Raw genomic sequence first — 15244 nt, 5'->3', positions numbered from 1 at the left:
CGGAGACACATCTAACGAAACCTCAACCACTCGCACAGGGACCGGCTGGTCCAATACTGCGATAACCAACTCACCAATGTCGTACTCGTAGAAATACTATAACTTATTATGAATTCCTGTTGACAAAGCCTATCTTCTTAACACGACTGCTCAGTTCCAGAAGTGGACAAGTGCAATAGCTGCCCTGTGAACATTTGGCAATTTACACACAGTATATTGTACTCATCTATACATGGCAGCTACACATGGCAGTTATTGCACTTTCCCACTTCTGGCACTGAGCAGTCGATCTGTAATACCCTTTACAAATTGTACATACCGTAGCCGCTCAAAAATGTGAGTCCAGTTTAATAGTTGTACAAGATCAATTTAAAATGCAAACATGCGTAGATGTCATGTGTACTGACATTCATTTTGAATCAAGAGTATCTTTAAGCTACATGTAAGAAAACTTTTTACTGTTGAAAATTGTATTTAACAAACTGACTGCTTGGATGGAGCACAGAAATGTCAACTGTCAAGGGTGATTAAACCTATTGTGTTCCAGGCAACTCTTGCAGTTAGCCTTCTTGCGCTCCAAGCAGTCAAACTATATTGATTGAGAACTAAAGAATGAATAAGAACTAGTCAACTACACCTTTTTAATAAAAATGCTTCAGCTACATTAAAGGGGCATTTTGTGATCCACTACCTCATCCTTCCAGTTTTCACAAAGTTGAGATTTTTATACCACTGGAAACCTCTGGCTACACAATGTTTATACAAAATATTTCTTACAGATTACTTTGTTTAGCAAAAATATTGTCAATTAAATTTCAGTCTGGTGTACCACAAATTACAACACAGTGGCCTATTGAGCAGTGTCTTAGCTAGCCGCCCGTCTGGCCTCATTTTAGATGGGGAGTTTGCTCCTGGGACAGGTAAAATTAATGCCTTTGACAAATGCTGCATTTTAATTGTAGGTATTGACAAAGGCTGTTGAACTTTTTAGCAGATCAGCTTTGCAAAACAAGGCCATAGCAAGACATATTTGAACTCTTTGAACCCCCAATGGGCTGTAGATGTCTGAGAAATGTTTTAAAGGTCAAATTAGGACAGGCATTTTTATTCAAATGACGGGCAAATCTCAATTTCTTGCTAAGACCCTGCTATTGAGCAGTGTAATAAACATAATCATGCATAACTCGCAAACGCAAAATCAGAATCAACTGAAATTTTCGGAATTTTTCGTGGATATCTAGTTCCTGAAAAATGTCAGAAAAAAGAGAATGTTAGGATCACAAAATGCTCCTTTAACTAGAGATCCTATTAGAGGGAATCAGTTACTAAAAACAAAGAAAAGGCAAACAAACACCCCGGTGCTGTTAAGTGACACTTCTGTATCTGCTGTACAGGTGCATCATTTTGTGAATATAAGTTTCACACCAGAAAAATGCCCTCCCCAGTAAAATACATTAGTGAGTTTTTGTTTTTGACGACTTTGGGTTCTACGACGGTAAATATTAATTACTACAATCTTCGTCCAAAAATTGTCATTTTCACAACATAAAGATTTTACCCGAACTAGTGTCTAGAAACTAGATTATTTAAAAATAGCAAAGTTGACATATGCGCACATGACTCAAGGTGTCAATTTAATGCTGCAGAATCATCTGCCGTCCAAAACAAAAACTCGCTGGCATCTGCTTTGTTAATTACTAGCATATACCACCCCTTTACCTTTGAAGCATAGTACCGTAATAAAATTAAATATTTGTCTCCTATAGTGTGTCTCATCGAAAGTAACGCCATGTTGGATTTTACAGTTGCAGATTTGAATCGGTGCGCTTATGCGGTTGCATCCACAGCATACGGACAAATCGCCTTTCTACGTGTGTGTATATGCGGGATTAGGTTAGCGCGCACGATTCAAATCTGCCACTACGAAATCCAATATGGCGTTACTCTCAACTTGAGACGAGACAGACTGTAGTAGCTACCATGGTGCTCACTTGCAGACTTAAAAAAGGTTTATGTCAGAAAAAGTGAGAACATCTAAAAAACAAAAGTGACCAAAAATGCAATAAAGAAAAATGAGAGCATTGCACATTTACTGATTTTGCAATTTTTTTCAAGTGAGTACTGCTTTCAATTTTTCTTCTGAGATAAACCTTCTTTTGGCCTAGCAAGATATATTTGATCATTGGTACACCCACAATGTTAAAATGGAATGAAATAACTATTTTATTTTACAATTAATTGCTTAAAATAATATAAATTAACCCTTTTAATTAATAGTCAAATTGGACATATATTTCAACTAAAACCTTCCAGAGCAAAAATTAGTTATCTTTTCCATAAATTAAAATTTTCCTGTACATTTACCCATTCACTTATTCTACTTTATTCTACCCTACCTGAGTTTGACAACCTGATGAAGGAAAGATAAATTATCTCAATCGAAGACAATTTCAAGAAAGAAGAAACAATGTGAAGGACAATAAATAAATTTGCAATAAAAAGGGAAATTGTCTTTAACATCCAGCAGTCCAAGACTTGAGACAAATCCATCATCCATTCCAACTGTTGTAATCAAGTAGTCCCTTACAAAGTCTTTGTTATATGGCTATCTTTTAAGCGGTTGGGCAAGTTCTTCAATTCTGGCCGGACACCTTGCCTTCTTAGCAGCATCGCTCACAATAAATGCATCAGGATTGAATTGCACATGATCCATAGTGGCTCTCATGATAGGTCTGGATAGCTCTTGTGTGCGAGTCGTTGCTATTGCTTTTCTTGCTGACCGGGAAACATCATTGATTACAAATCTATTGGATTGGTAGCCATCAGGTATACCCTTTGGTTTAGCTAATTCTAGTTGTCTTGATGATGCATTGATAGATTTGGCAAGCGGACTTACCTGTAAAAAGTAAACAAAAATACATTTAGAGCAGGGTTTGGTGCACAACTTTTGCACTGTGGGCTATGCAGTTTCAGCTACAGAAAGGAAATGGTTGGCCACTTTTCAATTGGAAACCTAGGTGCTTACCCAGTGTGCAAGCTTGTGCACATACAGGAGGAGGCAGGGAGGGCCACCTCAGTTGAGTACAAAGCCCTGTCTTGAGCCTGCACTTACAGTTTAAACAGATGTCTATCGAGACAGTCCAGAATTCCCCCTCGCCCTTACGAAAGGCTAGTTATGCATACAACTGCACAAAACCACAGATAATTAAATAGAAAGAGATCGAGTCTGTGATAAAAAGCCTTCTCAGAGCAAAAGCCAACATTTATCAAAATTGTTTATAAAAAAAATAATATGGAAAACAAGTTCCAGAGAGAAGAACATGATTTTACATCAGTGATTTTCATTACATTGCATGTACTTACTGGCCATATGGGATCTCTGAAAGGTCCTTCAGGTCTACTCTTTGGTCTTGCTAATGTCTCTAGTCTGGATGAGGCTACTGCATTTTTGGCATTGCCACTAACCATGGATTCAACCTGAGGTTAAATGAGATGGATGTAAGCAGGATTAATATACGGTACAAAATCAATGGAACCCAGGCAACGGAACCATCACATTGGGCATGCTCAAGTTTTGCTGTTGGTTTAAAGCAATAATATGTGATTTGCATAAAGAATCGATTCCTATTTAAATGATAGTTTTCACTGATCACATTGTCCCTTTTTAATTCCGAGCCAAACAAATGAGGTAAAACAAAGAAAACTGCTATTTCATTCCAGTGCTTACAATGCATGTATTAGCTCGCCGCTCGAATTATATGTATTATTCAGCAGCGCTTCACAATGGGCTTGATGTGCACTTTTCTGTATAACATAGTAAACGGAGGTCTACTGCAACCTACTGCAGTTCATCATAAACTTACCTCCCTTGGTGGAACATAATCCCTATGAGGTGTTTTTGCTCTTGCTAATCCATCTAAACGGACTCTTTCCTTGCACTTTTTGCACCATCGCTACATCCCAAACCGGTGACTGACGACCACAGCTAAATGCATGTTTAGCCCTATATTTAAAAGACAAGCAAGTGTTTTAGATATTATGCATGTGGTAATTACAGTTATATATAAAAAGAATTGAGATCTCTCCTAGGAGATCACAATGTGAGGAGTAAATAATAAAAGTTTAGAATTGACCGAATTTTTGGAATAAATTTGTGCCAACAGGTCTATCTCAGGTCTATACCCCTAGCGGGACCAGATTTCTGTAAAAACATACCCTTATCAGGACTATCTTCGGTGAAATTCCACATTATAAGACCAAGCACAAATAGGACAAGTACCAGAAATGACTTTTTGAAAGTCAAAATGTCACATTTTGTTCTATTCTTTTAACACAAATTCTTAAAAACAAGATACATGGGCATGGAATCAGAAACTGTGGTAACCCTTTGGAGACTAGAAGAGGTAAATTTGATATCCCTAGTGGGACTAGAAGAGACTTTTGGGAATATGATATCCCTAGAGAAAGTTATTTTTTGGATTTGATACCCCTAGAGTGGGAGTCTCAAGACTAGTGATAGTCTTGCTTTTTTTTTTGATCGAGCATGGGTACCCTGCCAGAATCCAAATACTCACCGCACCGGGTATGAGCAATCCCACTAGTTTTACATATTCTGCAACAAAATTTGATATTGCTATAAAAGTGGTGGAGTGTAGTAAATTCAGTTAGTGACTTACCTGTCTTCCTGATATGATGTAGGAGGTGTTTTATATTTAGATAATGTTGCTACTCTGCCACTTGCCTCAGCTTTCTTAGCCATAGGGCTAACATCCCATATTACTGACTGGCGACCACAGCTATATACATGGATTGCTCTGAAAAGAAAACAAATGATAATGTTAGTAATGTTTTTGGTTTTCAACTGGAAAAAAGCTATGTCAATTTAGTTGCCTACAATCAAGTTTGATTGTTGTAGGCAACTAGACAACTACAGGTCTTTAGGTGTCCTTGTTTTCATGTATTTGCTCTGTTAGGCAGGCTAACAGGTTTATGACTCAAGAATAAAATATAAAAATACAAGATGGAAAATGTCTTCTTGTAATTTTGATTAAGCATAATAGGGTCAGTCCATATCAAAACAGATTGAGTGTACACCCACCCTCTTGGATTTTGCTCTCCTTTGGCTCAGGGGTACCTTTCATGGACCCCTAGGTGAGGTCACAAGAAAAAAATTCAAATTCAATTTCGTTTCGAATGGCGGGCCATCTAAGTTTAGCGACCTTGACCAAAATTGGGAATTTAAGGTGTCCAAATGACAAAGTGCTCTCGTTGAGAGGCATTTTCTTCTTAATTAAATCAGTTGTGACCCTCTTTTTGAATGTGGTCACTCACTGGCTGTGTCTGAAATGCCTAATACCAAAAAAGATCGATTTTGGAATTTCGTTGGGATTTCAGAGGGGGTCAATCAGCACTTCGTACTGTTCAATCAAATTATCTTTGATTTTGAAGGACCCATGATAATGTCACAGTGCACTTACAGGTCCTAATTATGTTCAGAATGGATTAACCATGTGCCAATGTCTATGAGCAATTAAAAAAAAGAGAAATTTCTTGACCCCCTACAGAATTTTAGGCCCCCCTAAAGTGGTTCAGCCACAAATGGCGCTTAAAATCGGCAAATGTTGACACCTAATAACTTTAGGTGTACACCAGATATAATTTCTAGTCTTTTGCATCTGAAAGAATGTAGTCTAATGTTACTAGGAACATAAGATTTGTTTTGTATTTTTGTGTTTTGATACTAAGTTGATGGTCCCAAAAATCCCAATTTTTTACTAATAATGTACAGGTTATGGGTACAAAATGTCAATTTCAACATACCCTTTTTTCTATTTTTGATCACTTTATAGCAAATTGTCTTATTTATTCTGTTATTACATAGTTAACAACGTCCGATTTTGGTGATTTTGGTGTCTAATTATGTTTTCTTGCATGAGAAATACAACTACGCAACTTAAAAAACTGTACAAGGAACCAATCACCTCCTTATTACAATATGGATGCTTTTGGCAGCCATGTTGCAAAAGAGGGTCATCGGTTCCTTGTATAGTTTATTAATTTGCTTAGTTGTATTTCTCATGCAAGAAAACATATATAATTAGACACCAAAATTACCAAAATCAAACGTTGTTAACTATGGTCAGAATTCAAAAGGTCGTTGACCTATGAACATTTTTCGTCATAGCGCCTCCTGAAAGGTCTGACACATACAAACTATACATTTTGGAATCCTCATGACCATACTGAGTAATTTGATATATTACTTGACATAATTGGGAGCATTCTGAACATTTGACCCCCATAACCTGTACTTTGCATGTGCATCGTTGCCAGGAAGTGCATTTTTGACCACCATAAAAATCCATACAGAGGATTAGAAAGTAGTTTTTTCTTATTACTTGACTCAAAAGCAACTTGAAATATCAGGATAAATAATACAAATGGCTATAAAGTGATCAAAATATTAAAAAATATTATACTAAAATTGGCATTTTGTACCGTATCCTGTATGCATGGTATGTTAGGCAAAAATGACTATTTTGAAAGCGTCAACTTTACTAAAACACAAAAAATACAAAACAAATCTTATGTTCCTAGTAACATTAAACTACATTCTTTCAGATGCAAAAGACTAGAAATTCATATCTGGTGTACACCTAAAGTTATTAGGGGTCAAAATTTGCCGATTTTAAGCGCCATTTGTGGCTGAACCACTTTAGGGGTGGCCTAAAATTCTGTAGGGTCTAGAAATTTCTCTTTTTTTAATTGCTCATAGACATTGGCATATGGTTAATCCATTCTGAACATAATTAGGACCTATAAGTGCACTGTGACATTATCATGGGTCCTTCAAAATCAAGATAATTTGATTGAACAGTACGAAGTGCTGATTTTGACCCCCTCTGAAATCCCAAAGAAATTTCGAAATCTATCTTTTTTGGCATTAGGTATTTCAGACACAGCCAGTGAGTGACCACATTCAAAAAGAGGATCACAACTGATTCAATTAAGAAGAAAGTTCCCCTCAAAGAGAGCACTTTGTCATTTGGACCCCTTAAATTCCCAATTTTGGTCGAGGTCGCCAAACTTTGATTGCCCGCCATTCGCAAACTAAATGGAATTTGAATTTTTTCTTGTGACCTCACCTAGGATCCATGAAAGGTACCCTGAGCCAAAGGAGAGCAAAATCCAAGAGGGTGGGTGTACACTCAATCTGTTTTGATATGGACTGACCCAATAGGAATTTTAATTTTGTTATTATTAAACACTGTGTCTTTGTGTAAAATGGTCTTTTGGTGAAAGTGCTTTCAACTGTTCCTCATTTTGGCTCCCTACATGATTAAATTGTCCGTGCATTCTTCACATGCCCTGCAATATAACATTGTCTAGTTGTTGTTTCCTGGGTGTATCACTGGGTACAGTTGAGGTGTCAATTATTAGTATTTAATTAAAATAAATAAATAAGGACCTCATAAGACACAAGAACAATGTCTTACTTTTTATAGTCTGTTGGAGTCCTGAAGTTTTTCTTTGGTGTTGCTAGTTGTTCTAATCTTTCTGTTGGTTCTGCTCTGAGTGCTGCGTCAGTGACTGGCCACATCATCTCCTGATTACCCCACTCCAATTTTGGTCTGGAAAAAGGTAAATGGGTTAGTATTATTGTAAAATGACTCAATGAGTAAATAAACAAATTTAGACAAAGTATACTCTGCAATGATAAAAAAAAAGCATTTTACTATAAGCCCAAATGTTTGAATGGAATTCAAAATCTGAAAACAAGATTTGCTAGAACCAAATCTGGGCTATTCCTGTTCAAAGGCTGTTATACTTCCGGGGGGGGGGGGCACTTCAAAATGAAATGGATATAGGGGTAGGGCTGGCACTTTCGCACTAAGGGCCATTCGGTGAGAGCAAAATGTAAAAAATATGGGGTCATTGGGTGAGAGCATGATTTTTGGCATTCGGTGAGAGCAAAATGTAAAAAATATGGGGTCATTGGGTGAGAACATGACCTTTGGAACCTTTGGGTGAGGGCCGAAACAGCGCTAAAAAAACCTCGAAAATCTAATTTTTAGTTCAAAAAGGCTTCAAATTTCTTAGTTTTGTCAAAAATAGGTAACAAAACCAGTGATAAATGAAAGTTGCTGTTCAAATTGAAAAATAAGGGTCTTTGGGTGACAGATCAAATGGAAAAATAAGGGGTCTTCGGGTGACAGAATATGTGTTCGTAAAAAAATATGGGGTCTTTGGATGAGAGCGACGCTGAAAAAGGGGGTTTTAACAGCCCTACATACGCGTCACCTCCAAAGTGGGAGTGCCCCCCCCGGCTGTTATACACCCCTATGGTTAACCTTCAAAACAGGGAGTGTGTGATATTCAAATGGGAGGGGGAGGGAGGAGGTGGTTACCTGATTTGGTGACTCCATTTGAAATCTACACCCCCTGTGTGGGAGCCTGGGGGTGTGGGACATTTTAAGGTATTGATGTGGTATATGGATTTCATGTGGAAAACCCCAGATTGATGCTGATCCTTCCTCACATAACATGCAAGATTTAATTTTCTGTTGATCTCGTAAATTTTATTTGCTTGGGAAATGCTTAATGAAATGGAGCCTGTGTCTGTGAGATTATCCTTCTGTTCCCACTTTCTGGATAGGTTCCAGTTGTTGGCTTCAACAGTGACACACACACGGCCCAAACATCTTCCCAACAGTCCAGGGAATCGGGCGCTAACCGTTTTGGGGAACGGTGGAGAAATCCTGCACAGTCATACAGTACATACACCCCACTGGTTAAGTCCCTGCAGGGATGGTCCCTGTATCTGGGCTTGAACAGTGGCATCCGAAGGTTTTCAAAAGTGGAAAGGGGCATGGGTGTTGTTTTGCCCTGACTGGCTGCTCAAAAACTTAAGGCTCACTTCGCTTGCCGTAATTGGTAATCCCATGATTTCCTCTGACTGGGTGCATTTCCCACGACTTACCAGCAAAGGGGTGCTTACCCCACTGGCCTTGAACCTCTTAAAACCCTGAAACTCAATTTAGTACTCACCCCAGACTAGTAAGCCAGACAGCTTTTGACGTCTTTGGAGTTGACAAGTATATAACCCTCTCTCTGGAAAGGAAACATAATACCGATGCCATTGTTAATACAAGCTATGAAATGTGAGCATTTGTATCTAAACTCAAGACAATGTGTGTTTGTAACTTATGCACAAATCAATTGTAGTCCCGGCCCCCCGGGGGCCGGGGATAGCGGGGACCTACCCGGGGATGTAATTTTGGCAACTGCTACAAACATGTTACAGTCCCGCTTAGTCCCTGCAGGGCGGGCACTATTTCTGTGTACATCCCGGGGTACATCCCCGGCCAAGTCCCTGCCCCCTAGCCCCGGGCACCATGTTCGAAGTCCCTGCGAGTGTTTCCACCGCATACGACCCGGCACAGTTGTGAGTACTCTTCTATTACGTCCCGGGTACACTCCCGGGTAGATCCCAGCCTGTTTGAGAGGCATTACATCCCCGTGACACTCCCCACTCGTCCCTTTGCACTGCGGGACACATTGAGCTGTTACATCCCGGCCAAGTCCCGGCTCGGACCTCATATTGCCAGGCCCCTGGGGGCCGGGACTACAATTGATTTGTGCATTACCTTCTACAGGACAATGATAGTCAACTTTATTTATACCACCTGCCAAGATGGAAATGTAGTCTTTGTTGGGTATAAAGTGCAATTTTTTTTGCTGTAAGAAAACACTTAAGCAGCATCCAACCGACTAGCGACTACTACCTCCTTTGCAAATGACCAAGATTTTCCAATCAAAGACATACATATGGTTCAAATGGCTGAGAGTTTGTTTTATTACATTTATGCTAACACTTCAGACTATATTTATGCTAACACTTCAGACTTCAGACTATCAGACTAAATAATTACTTTTAATTACTGGACCACTTAGCAATAATTGAAATCAATAAACTCATTAATCCTGTCAATTACACTTGATGAATTTTTGTGGTAAAGGTAATTGTTATTAATTTAAGATTAATAATGAGAGTGAGAAAGTATTAACAGGAGGGAGTGAGGGAGTAGAGCAGTACCAGAAATTTCTGGGGGAAGAGGAAGTGAATTTCAGGGGGAGGACACAATGTTTCAAAAAATTGCTGCAACCAGTGGAAATTTTCGCAACTTTGGGTTTTAACGGTGGGGGGGCAAGAATTCTGACAGGGGACATTTGTCCCACCACTGGAGAGAAGCACAATCAAACAAGAAAAAAAGAAAAGAGGAGGAAAACTCCTGACTTACCTTCCTCTAAGTTCATTGTAGGAGTATGCTGAACCTACCCTTTGTTGAAAAAGAACTGAAAGATAAGAAAAGATCAAATCATTCATTAGCTTTTAAAATAAAAGTGAGGTTTAGGTGGGAAATGAAGGACTCTTTCAATGTAACAATAATCAGTGGTTTTTCTTTGGAAGAGGGCATTGGGGGAAAATCCAGCAGGGCAAGAAACCACACATTTAGGGAGTGGGGTGGGTGGCAAGAGTTCTGATGGGGAAAATGCCACATGTGGTGCTGCTACTTTCAATAACATCAATTTTTTTTCTTAAAAATTTATTTTAACGCTTCGCAACATCAGATTTTTGTTTTTCTTCAAAGTGTGCATTACTATCAAACTGCTCTATTCTTTTAAAAAAGAACAATGATTATTTTTACTACAATTTACAAAAAAATAGTGACACATTTCAGAGCTTATTTTACGCCAGGTAGATCAATATTCTCTAAAACAACTGCATACATTGTTTCAAGAAATAATAAAACAATATTTGTATTTAAAATATGCAACATCGAATTGTATTTTTCCTATTTTTTTCGCCATCAAATGATCTCCGAACTATACAAAACCACTTGGCAACAAAAAAACAAACAGCTAAAAAAAAAAACCCATCAAATTTTTTTTTCAAGGTAAAGTAACAGACCAGTGAGTGGGACTATTGTTCCAAGAAAACCCCCTGCATTTTTAGTACAATAGATTCTTAATATATTGATCCATTTATTTTGGGTTTTCATTTAACATAGCTACAATATTGATTTCCGTCATATCAAATATAGGCATATGGATTCATTCATGTGTTTCATTTTAATATCTTTCTGACTTTCTGAATTATTAATTTGCACAAAATAAACTACTGTCTGTTCAATTAGCTTAGATTCGTGTATTTTTATGATATTTGAAATAATACCAAATTGCAGTCAAAGTCATCAAGAAAAGTGTTAGCACAGCCTTAGACCCAATTGGATTTATACTTTTCTAATTCCAAAATTCAATTTAAAACCCCATTTCTTTTCAATTTTGCCTCATTTTAGGCAGTTACTTGGGTTCACCAAAAGGGTTGGTCCATTCTCAACTTAGGGTATAGACCCTATCGAATCTGCCCATCATCAATCTGTCCTACCATTTTCAATTGTTATACCGTTCCGGTTATTGGATGGGGACGACGGGGTCTATTATGATAAGTGATGATGGTAGACCTACACCGGCTTTGGTTGTACGAAATTAGGTGTTTTTAAAAAATAAAAAATAAACCACTTAAGAAGTGTCAGCTGACTGTTTTAAATTCTTTAAAATCATGCAAAAATTTGAAAGGAAAAATAACTTTTTTTCTAATTATTTCAAAACTATACAATAGGTATTCTTTTTATATAGCAGAGTAAAGACACTTATCCCCTTTTTTTTCTAGCTCCAATTTTTTTTTGTTGTTGCACAAAGTAGGAAATAAATTAAAAAAATTTTTAGGTAAAAAATTTGAGGATCGATCTTCTTAAAATATGCCCTATCATACTTTCAAATAAGAGTTTGGTATTAAACCTTGGATGAGTGCTCAAATAGTAAAACAGTTATATTATACACAATAATACAATACAATTCAATTCATATTTTTATATGAATAAACATCAACTTATCTATACAATATATATCCCTGGTAATTGTATTTGTAATACCACCCACTGGTCCCAGACTATTGACATGTCAACACAATATTGACTAATGTGCTTTATACTATTGGAAAAGCCAGATGCTTGTACATTAGTGTAGTGGTGTAAGCCTCTTGGCAAATAATACATGGTCTAAATTGTGTCAAAAGTCAATGTATTGGATAAATATAAAATATTATTCAAAAAATGGTTTAAAATGATGGATGGGTATTTCCTGCTTTCATGCTGAGTTATTGGAAATTGGTAAACAAGTTTGCATCACTCATGATGATGGACATGGATTATCTTCAACACAATAGGCTACTTTAATATGGATTATCTTCAAAACTTTTCAATAATTGTTCATGACACATCACAATTATTTTTGATTTTGAAAAAGCAAAAATTGGTAGTTTTACATACTTTTCCATACAGTCATAATTGTTGGAAATGCAGACATCTATAGTGTCCAAAAGCAAAAAAAATCCAGCAGAAAAATAGTTTGAAACCAGAAATCCTCAATCTGAGTGGCTTGTTTTGACAATTTTGGGATTTGTCATTCATTTTAAATTGCATAAATTTTTTTCCAGTAACATTGGCTACTGTAATTTCAGATGTTTTCAGAAAGCAAGCTTGGAAATCCACACATTTCTTTTGTTGAAAAGTTGTTCTCTAAAAAGGGTGTGCACTTATTTTCTGGAATCACCATAAAATTCAAACAATTTTTTAAAGTTTTCAGAATATTATCTAAAATAAAAGTATATGTGCAGGTACATCAAGCCAAGTAGAGGTAACATGGTAACATAACCATTTGTATGTTTATCTTCATTCTCTCAATGTTTACAAAACCAATCCTGACGACCATCCACTCTACTTCTTTATTTGCATTTAAGTAGCATAGGTAAACTTTAAGTCATGTTTAATGTGGTTATAAATAGATCATATAACCCAACATCTGTTGCTATACATGTATGTAGGCTTACTCATTTGATCGTTTCCAAAGATACGGAACAAATGATGGATGGTTATGCTACAATATCTAAAGCGACTAGACTAGTCAGTCACATAAACTTATTGCAGCAGACGATGGCAGGTGTGAAATTTGCAGCAAACATTCAAAAGAATTTGATTCAAATTAAGGAGAATTTCATGATCCTAGCATCATCTTAAGGGAGAGCGTGGCACAATGGTTAGGCCAAAAAAAATTGTTTGTTTGTCCACGTCCGACCAACCGTGTACCCTGGTCCCGACTGTGTCTTTTTTTTTTTTTTTTTTTTTGATTTTTTTTTTTTTGCCATCGATGGGACATCTTATAAAACAGTTGTTAGTATAAATTTAAAGAAAGAAAATGTAAAGAAAATGAACAGTATAACATGCAGAACCATCTCAAGAGTTAAACCAGTAAAGTGCTGTGTGTTTTGACTTATTTACCAGTCTTCAAATTGTCAGTTTCAAGTGCAATATCTGTAAAAAAAAAAATTAAAAAAAATCCGACCTACCGACCCAACTGTTTCATAAGCATCTATGGACAAACAAACATTCTTTTTTTGGCCCTAGGGTACATTGTACTTGCCTTTAGTGCATGAGGTCCCAGGCTCAATTCCCAGCGGTGGTGATTTGCTGGGATATTGACTTGGAAAAAAAAAGTCTGAAATTAATTGGCAACTTCTGTAGATTAAATTCTGACTTCCGCTCTCCCCATGGTTCATTTAGAATTGGGTAAATGAATCATGAAAGTACTCCGTCCTTTGGAGGGGACGTTAAGCTGTCGGTCCCGTGTGCAGAGAGCCATGTTATGTACCTGTACATGTATTTCGCAGCCAGTTTTGAAAAGAGTAGGGTGTTTGGGTTATCCAGGGTTGTCAGAACCTGAACAAATCAAATCAAATCAAAATCTTTTTATAACATTTTTCAGTAGATATCATTTAAAAAAGCTTATTCCCAAAATTTCAGTTGATTCTGATTTTGCGCTTATGAGTTACATGATGCATGATTATGTATAAATTACATTGCTCTAGGCCACTGTTGTAATATCGTCTTGCTGTACCAGAACGTAATTCAAAATTTGGCGACACTTTTTCAAAACTAATAGATCTGCAAGATTTTTTTTGTTAAACATTATGTTGTCAAAGGTTTTCCAGTGATATAAAAATCTCAACTTTTTGTGAAAAAAGTGGGGGATGAGGCTGCATGTGGATCATGAATCAACTATGTTTCAAAAAATATTTCTAAAATAAAAGATGTGGTGTCATAAACCTATTTTTTGTATAAATTATATCTTCCACAGTCAACTCTGACCATGCTGGCTTGTAATGTATTAAACCCAATTTTGATTTCTGCAGCCCTGGTGTGGTGCAATTATTGTTCTGGGGAACTTGCAAACTCTCTCCAAATCTTTCAGAACAGACTTGCAAGAATTATATTTTGTCAGCTGACATTAGAACATCAACAGATCATAAAGCTTAACAAAAGGTGGTTCAATAAATTGTTAGTTATTGTTTTAAAATGTAAATTTCAAGTCAAGTGCCACCATGACCACTGGCACTACAGTGAAACACACAAGTCACAACCCACACACAGACATGACAGGAAGACTTTTTCGAACATGCGAATACTCAGTGAACAAAATCTAGGTCAAACCATTATACTAGTTCAAAACACTCCAACTACTAGAATATTTATTTTTGTCTAAAACTGAGAAATGTTAGAAACAACGATTGGCCACAAAAGCTTGTTGTATACTATAAAGTGTGGTAAGCTTCAAGTTCAGCAACCGATTTCCAAAAAACATAAGAATAAAGTTTACATACTCAAAAATAACTTTTCTTACCTTCTGTTTCAGCCATGGTAAAGTTTAAAATTGCGTAGATAATTTCCCTGGCTAACGTTCAGTAATTGTTGATTTTAAACTACATTTCTATTCCGTTCGGAATTCAATCTAAAACTTCCACAAATATATCCAGCCGATACGACGCGACAAGCATGAAGTGAAGACAATAAACATAAACAACCCCCAACAACTTTTTGTAACTTCCGGATTCAACATGTGGCGTAGTCTCCACAGCAGCCAGTTTGGTTCCGCTCCCTGCACACAAACAGTCTGCCAATTGCCACTTATAACGCCGTTTCTGATTAGCTACACGATTGTAGCCGTAGAGCTGTACATACGGGAACTTGATTGACCTCAGTCAGCTGGCGAGAATGCCGCGAGATGGCGGGTCAAACTTGCTCATGAATAATAAAGTAGCCGTCTAGCCGATCGACCAATTGAAAGC

General features: G+C 37.1%; 1 protein-coding gene across 1 annotated transcript; it reads right to left on the bottom strand.

Moving 5' to 3' along the window:
* Positions 1-2293: 2293 nt before the first annotated feature.
* LOC140148114 (sperm microtubule associated protein 2-like) lies at positions 2294-14995 on the bottom strand. Its single transcript, XM_072169969.1, is given in 9 exon segments — positions 2294-2896; positions 3364-3477; positions 3864-3948; positions 3950-4003; positions 4677-4814; positions 7497-7631; positions 9049-9111; positions 10302-10356; positions 14800-14995. Coding segments are annotated over 9 exon segments (951 nt in total). The 5' UTR covers positions 14816-14995; the 3' UTR covers positions 2294-2605.
* Between the last annotated feature and the right edge of the window lie 249 nt (positions 14996-15244).

This window comes from Amphiura filiformis, chromosome 3, assembly GCF_039555335.1.
Source record: "Amphiura filiformis chromosome 3, Afil_fr2py, whole genome shotgun sequence".
Lineage (NCBI taxonomy): Eukaryota > Metazoa > Echinodermata > Ophiuroidea > Amphilepidida > Amphiuridae > Amphiura > Amphiura filiformis.
The sequence above is the reverse complement of the archived record's forward strand: the minus strand, read 5'-3'. Positions and strand labels throughout refer to the sequence as shown.